Source organism: Gigantopelta aegis, chromosome 9, assembly GCF_016097555.1.
Source record: "Gigantopelta aegis isolate Gae_Host chromosome 9, Gae_host_genome, whole genome shotgun sequence".
Classification (NCBI taxonomy): Eukaryota; Metazoa; Mollusca; class Gastropoda; order Neomphalida; family Peltospiridae; genus Gigantopelta; species Gigantopelta aegis.
In genome coordinates this window covers 11242471-11249970 of record NC_054707.1, presented here as the reverse complement: position 1 = coordinate 11249970, position 7500 = coordinate 11242471, and the positions used below count along the sequence as shown (strand labels likewise).

The 7500-nt window shown below is 40.1% G+C and overlaps 1 protein-coding gene across 1 annotated transcript in view; it reads right to left on the bottom strand.

Annotated features, from left to right (window-relative positions):
- Positions 1 to 7500, bottom strand: part of LOC121382031 (mucin-13-like) — a 12531-nt gene that overhangs the window by 1079 nt on the left and 3952 nt on the right. Inside the window, exons 2-3 of the mRNA XM_041511497.1 lie at positions 6770 to 7021; positions 1110 to 1235 (exon numbers count right to left, since the gene is read on the bottom strand). Of these exons, the coding sequence (XP_041367431.1) occupies positions 1110 to 1235; positions 6770 to 6851 (208 nt within the window). The 5' untranslated portion in view covers positions 6852 to 7021. The remainder of the gene's footprint in view (positions 1 to 1109; positions 1236 to 6769; positions 7022 to 7500) is intronic.

Below are 7500 nucleotides of genomic sequence, written 5' to 3'. Positions count from 1 at the left end.
TAATAACAATATAAATATAAATAATAAATAAATAGTAATAATTTTTAAAATCCATAAATTATTTACTAAATTAAGGGAAACGTTTTGGTTCATTTATATACTTATAATATTTCTTTATTGTCTTCTTCATTTAGAGCACTTTTACCATTTAAAACCAGTTGTAAATCTGTTGGCTGAAATCTTTGCAATGAATTCCAGAATGCGTATTTGCCTTTCATATAAAATGATAACAAGGGTTTAACAAGCTATAGTCCGTCCCATCCTGCTACAAAAATGTGGGGCGCTTTTTTTAATAATTCCAGTTTGATTTGACGTAAGAAGAAAAATAAAAGTGTTTTCGAAATAACAAAAACAAAACAATTTTTGTGTGCAATTTAGAAAACAATCGGCTCAGAAATAAATAACTTGTAGTAAATTCCATAGTATTGGGGAAAAGGCGTTCCCTGTGGGAAGGACTATAGTTGTGTCGAAAACGTGGGTGTTGAAGAGATCAGTGTTAAGGAATGGCTTGTGTACGTTTATATTTGTTTTATTTAGATTGTCTAACTGTCTGTAATTGGTTAGCACCAACCAATCAACTTTCGATGACATAATCGGTTATAATTATGTAACAATAATAAGGAATGGCTTGTGTACGTTTATATTTGTTTTATTTAGATTGTCTAACTGTCTGTAATTGGTTAGCACCAACCAATCAACTTTCGATGACATAATCGGTTATAACTATGTAACAATAATAAGGAATTGAATTACAGGGACCTATTGCCGTGTGCACTGGGATAGACCAAAAATGACTACATGTACCTTTACTAAATATTTTAATATATATATATATATATTTATTTATTTATTTATGACACAGAGTCCAACCCCAATATATTGACATCAATTCCATCTTCTAAAATGTAGGAAAAATTACAGTTCACATTTTGCGCGACAATCGAGTATGAATGAATTAATGAATTAATGAATGTGTAACGACACCCCAGCACGAAAAAATATATCGGCTACTGGGTACGATTTTGTATAATCGATCATCAAATCGGCAGAGCTCAAACGATCATTTTTCGACTATAATCGATAATTAAACCATCAGTTATATGTGGTACCAGTTCGACTAGATGTCGCGGCTCCCTCCGCGCTGGTTGGGCTGCCAGCTGGAGAACTGTCCCCGCTAGACTCGCTCTGTTCGTACAGGGGAGGTAACCCGGGAGAAAAGCCTTGTTCCATGGTTCCTGTAAGTAAACAATTGTATTATTGTGAATAAACGTCTAGACTCGCTCTCTTCACACAGGGGAGGTAACCCGGAAGAAAAGCCTTGTTCCATGGTCCCTGTAAGAAAACAATTGTATTATTGTGAATAAACGTCTAGACTCGCTCTCTGTTCATACAGGGGAAGTAATCCGGAAGAAAAGCATTGTTCCATTTTTCCTGTAAGAAAGCAATAATTGTTGTATTATATTGAATAAAATTCTAGACTCGCTCTGTTCATTCTGGAGGGATGGGGGGGGGGGGGGGGTAATCCGGGAGAAAAGCCTTGTTCCATTGTCCCTGTAAGAAAACAATTGTATTATTGTGAATAAACGTCTAGACTAGCTATGTCGATACAGTGGAGGTAATCCGAGAGAAAAGCTGTGTTCCATTGTTCCTGTAAATAAACAATTCTATTATTGACATTTTATTGTGAATACAATTCTAAACTTGCTCTTGTCATACAGGGGAGGTAATTGTGCAGAAAAGCATTGTTCCATTGTCCCTCCAAGTAAACAAGTGTATTATTATGAATAAAGGTTAACATGGGTGGAGTACAGGTTAAATGAAATGTTTGTTTTGTTTAACGACACCACTAGAACACGTTAATCAAATAACAACAACAGCACGATATCATGTATATTAAAAGGTTTCTATGACGTTGTAAAAAGTATTAAGTAGTTTGATAGTACTGCTAAAGCAATGCGTGTCCTCTATTGGTCCCAGAAGTATATTCAGGGGCCATAACTCTGTCAAATGATGTCCACGACAGGCGTGCGCTACAGCAGCTTGCTCTGAATGTGCACGTAAAACACTATGGCCTGACCTGACCTCTGTCAAATTGGACAAATTACCATGAAAGTTAAACAAAATAAATTTTCAACTCAATATGCTGATTCGTTGTGAGGGAAAATCAAGAAAACTATATATGTGTGACAGACGGACGGACAGACAGAAAGACAGATAGAGAGACAAAAAGTCAGATAAAGACAAAACCTAGAGTAATAAAAACAAGTTTTTGATGTTACAAATATAAGCTTACGTTATGACATTAAAACAGTTCAGTCGATTCTTGCATTCCAATCTAATATCTCGATGATGACGGACGTTAGCCCTTGCTCTCTCGATCTGCCCCCCCCCCCCCCCCCCCCCCACCTGGGGGGACTGATGAATACCTATGGAATGCTGATTGAATACCGGGTCTCGTACACCGGGTCACGGGCAACCGTGACCTTGGTGTACGGAGACCGGATTCAGAAGAAAGGAAGGTGGAGGAAGAGGAGACGTGTGCCAGCGGCGGCGCAGGGGGGGGGGGGGGGGGGTCAAAACCGGTGGCTAAACCGTCGGCGGCGACTCCTTCTGTTAGACCGCCGAACACCGCTCACCAGAGGAAGACGACCCAGATGGAAGAGGTTCCGGCCCCGGCTGTCTCGGCTACCGTCCCACTGGAAGAAGACGAATTGGACGAGCCTGACACAGCCATCTGTGTCACCCCGTCCAATGGGCCTCCGACACCTACTCCTACTCAAGCGCCTCCGGACGTATCGCCGACCCTACCGACGACACCCGTTGAGGCGCAGGCCCGGAAGGAGCCAGTTGTGAAGAGGAGGAAGGCGAACACTCCCCCGAGTTCAACACCATCCAAGCCAACCCGCCCCTCTAAACCGCCGCAGCCGAGGACAGAACCAGAGGGATGGTGGTCACTGCAGGCCGGCCGTCTCCAACAGCGTTACCAGCAGCTGGTGAAGACTAACCTCTCAGATGTACGCCACCTGATTAGCCGCCCTAAGGAGCAGGCATATCAACCACTACCCGACGGACTCAACGAGGGGGAATTCGCGGTGCACCGGCTCAAGATGCGGGAGGGACAGAACGCAGTGTGCGTAACCATCCGCCGGAACGGGAAGTTTAATCAAGGTCTGCTACTACAGGAGATGGACAACCCGACATTACATCGTGTCCTGAAAACCGTCGCGGGTCCACACTACCGTCCAATCACCAGGTCGCTAGCAGACTCCGATTACCGGCAGTTCCTCCCGCAGCTTGACACCACGACTACATCGGAACCCCCTAGATACTCCGTGAGTACCAACCTCTTTTTTGGGCTAGTTAGACTTTAAACGTTTTGGAAGCAGTTCAAAATTCTTATGTTTATTTTTTTATAAGTAGTCTAACGCATTTTATTTTGGCGCCCGTTCAATTGCTCAAAATCACCTTAAAAACCTTTTGGCTGAGCAGTCTTAACTATTTTTGGTTAAATTTTAGAGTCCGGACATGTTTTGGATGCAGTTACTCTTTGTAGACTTAGGTAAAATACAGGCTTCACCGAGGAATCGAAATTCAGCCAATCAGAGCACGGCTCCCACTCGGTGTACTTCAAGTTTACGAAGTGTCTGCTATTTGGTCCGCGCTCGCGTCGACCTTACTAAATGGCTTTATTCCAAATTCCGCCCACCTCAAACTTACCCCCCCCCCCCCCCCCCCCCCCTCCTGCTCCGGAGTTAGTCACTGGCGAAGTCAGAGGCTAAATCCGTGGTGGGCGTGCCTGAACCTTCGTGGATAGGGGCACGTAAAAAGAGTTGCCCGTTGCCCGTTAAAACAGTTAAAGGGACATTCCCGAGTTTACTGCAATGATTAAAATGTTATCGACTAACAGAGACTTTTTAACGATTGTAATATATTTTTCTGCATAAAATATTAGTGGCTGTATATTAAACGTGTTTCTGGTCGTTCTAATATTTGTACTAGGTAAAATTTCATTTTATTTCCCAAAAACTATTTTTTCGTACGTACGAAATTATTTGAAGACAAAATCCAGTTTGGGCTACTTACAAATATTGAGACGACCAGAAACACATTGAATATACAGACATTGATATTCTAAACAAGAAAATATATTTAATATGTAAGTGTAATCGTAGAAATATTTTATTAGTCGGAAACGTTTTACAATGCAGCAAACTCAGGAATGTCCCTTTAACGTTTCTAAGTTAGATAATAACATAACCTTTTTTAAACAGGGGCAGGACGTAGCCCAGTAGTAAAGCGTTCGCTTTATGCACGGTCGGTCTGGGGTCGATCCCCGTCAGTAGACTCTTGGGCTATGTCTCATCACAGCCAGTGCACCACGATTGGTACATCAAAGGCCGTGGTATGTGCTATCCTGTCTGTGGGATGGTGCATATAAAAGATCCCTTGCTACTAATTGAAACATGTAGCGGGTTTCCTTGCTATGATTGTGTCAAAATGGCCATATATTTTGACATCCAATAGCCAATGATTGTCAAACAGAATCTGAAGAGGAAACCCGCTACATCGTTCCATTAGCAGCAAAGGATCTATTATAATATATCCAAAATTATTAAACCTCAAATGCAACTGAGCCTTTCTAAACTGTTACGGAATATTAATTTGTGGATACTTTTAAAAATTCAAACTAGATTTATGATATATTACCGGCCTCGGTGGTGTCGTGGTTAAGCCATGGGATATAAAGTTGGTAGGTACAGGGTTCGCAGCCCGCAACCGGCTCCCACCCAGAGCATGTTTTAACGGCTCAGTGGGTAGATGTAAGACCACTACACCCCCTTCTCTCTCATTAACTACTAACAACTAACCCACTGTCGTGAACAGTCAACCCAGACAGCTGAGGTGTGTGCTCAAGACAGCGTGCTTGAACCTTAATTGGATATAAGCACGAAAATAAGTTGAAATGAAATGAAACATGATATATTTATAACAGCAACAACAAGCAGAGCTATTGTTAAAGCTGTCCATATTTTTGCTGGTTGCCATACAGGATTTGGTTTTAAAATATTTTAAAGCGACTGAAAGATTCGTGTCACGCACATCCTGGATTACCAGTGCAAAACCGAAACCAAGTTTCTTTTAGATATGCCAGGGCCGTAGCTAGCGCGGGGGGGGGGGGCAAGGGGGCAGTTGCCCTCCCCCCTCAAAGATAAAATCCGAAAAAAATTATAGAAATTTAAAGAACATGCTCTTCTTAACCGTTTAAGAAGTTTTAGATTAACTACTCAGTTGCCCCCCCCCCCCCCAAAAAAAAAAAAAAAAAAAAAAAAAAAACCCCACAACATCCTAGCATACTTTTTCAAATACTTACAAATCATAAAATGCATTTGAAAAGTTCAACATGACAGTCTTTTCTATGTTAAAGAATATCTTAAAGCCAATTTTAAAGGGACATTCCTGAGTTTGCTGCAATTTTTAAGATGTTATCGACTAACAGAGACTTTTTAACGATTGTAATTACATATCAAATATATGTTTCTGCATAAAATATTAGTGGCTGTGGCTGTCTCTGATCGTTCTAATATTAGTACTAGGTTAAATTTAATTTTATTTCCTTTAAAAAAAATTGGTAGCGGGTTTCCACTCTGAGATTATATGTCACAATTACCAAATGTTTGACATCCAATAGCCGATGATTAATAAATCAATGTGCTCTAGTGGTGTCGTTAAACAAAACAAACGTTTTTGGTCTACTAATTATGTAGAACACTTGTACCATTTAATAAATATTAGATATTTAACAACAATTTTGTCATTAGGGTCAAGCTGTTCCAAATGTGGAATGTTTACATGAAATAAATTGTATCATTTTAACATCAGTTCGCTTAACAGAGGTGGAGAAGAAGACAAGTTGTATTTTACAAATGGATTCATGTTGAGTTTAATTTACATAATATTTGATCGTGGAAAGACCAATGCTGAAGTGGTGATATGGGTTAATATATATATATATTTACAATAGAAAACCAGTATTGTTGTGGGAGAAGGTGTTAATATATAATCTTTAAAGGGACATTCCTGAGTTTGCTGCATTGTAAGATTTTTCTGACTAATAAAATATTTCTACGAATAAACTTACAAATTAAATATATTTTCTTGTTTAGAATATCAGTGTCTGTATATTCAATGTGTTTCTGGTCGTCTTAATATTTGTAAGAAGCCCAAACTGGATTCTGTCTTCTACAGCCACTACTATTTTATGCAGTAAAATATATTTGATATGTAATTACAAAAATTGCAGCAAACTCAGTCCCTTCAATGTTTACAATATAACACCAGTATTGAAAATGAGATGGAGGTAACATGTACTCTATAAAATGTTCGATCGTGACAACAGAAAGACCAATATTAAAGCAGATGTTGTGACATTTTTAATCAACGTTTCATCATTTGAAAACTGAATATAGGTCAAAGTACAAGTAGTGGAGGCATTACTATCGATGCAACCGCGGTCGCGTGTGCAGAAAATAATTCGGGGGGGGGGGGGGGGGAAGAGATGATTTACACTGTAGTAGTGAATTTTTCTGCGGGGATTCCAGTCATGCTCCCCCGAAATATATATTTTAAAAAGAAACTTCGCTCTGTGCAAGGGGTTTCAACCCCGAACTCCTTCTCCCCCATCCACCCACCCTGCACACGCGCCTGCTATCACCCCAAGAAGTAATTGCTGGACTAGAGGTTTAACACAGTAAGTGATAGGTCTACGAACCAGCTTGGTAGAGATTCTCGAATATCTCGAACAAGGTGTCGCCTAGCTGTGGTTCGAGACTGACGAAGTCCATTCTCGTCATGGCGATCAGCTCTTTCCCGCCAATTGCTTCGAAAGCCGTCTGCACCCTGACTGTGTCGTCTGCTCCAAGGTGGATGGTCTTGGTGACATACGTGACCCAGCTCGCCACTTCCGCTGCCGTCCAGTGGTCAGGGTGCAGGACAGTCCAGCGCAAATCATCGGAAGTGTCACCTGGATGGAAACAAAGCATGATGGGTATGGCAAATCAGGGTGACGGATGATTCTCGATTCTTTATTTATTTCGAATCACGGTAGACCGCGGTCCGCACCTCAAGTCGGAATTATGGCGGTTGGGCGTTAATCTGAGTTTTCAGCTTTAGCGAAAGTCTTGTGTTTGTTCCCATCGACAAAATAAACATATTATATCCTGCTTTTTCCTGGGTGTTTTTGTTTTTACTGTTTAATACCGTCACATGTTTTAAATATACGGATAGATACATTTGAAATTACCTTTGGACTAATTATTTCAAATTCAGTTTGGCAGCTGGAAGAAATAATAAATAGACAAAGAATATTGATATTGAGATACTACAAACCATTACAATGTCCAAAAATGTATTGGTTATAGAGAATGCAAGTAAATTGTAATTTATATATTATATATATAATATATATATATATATATATATATATATATATATATATATATA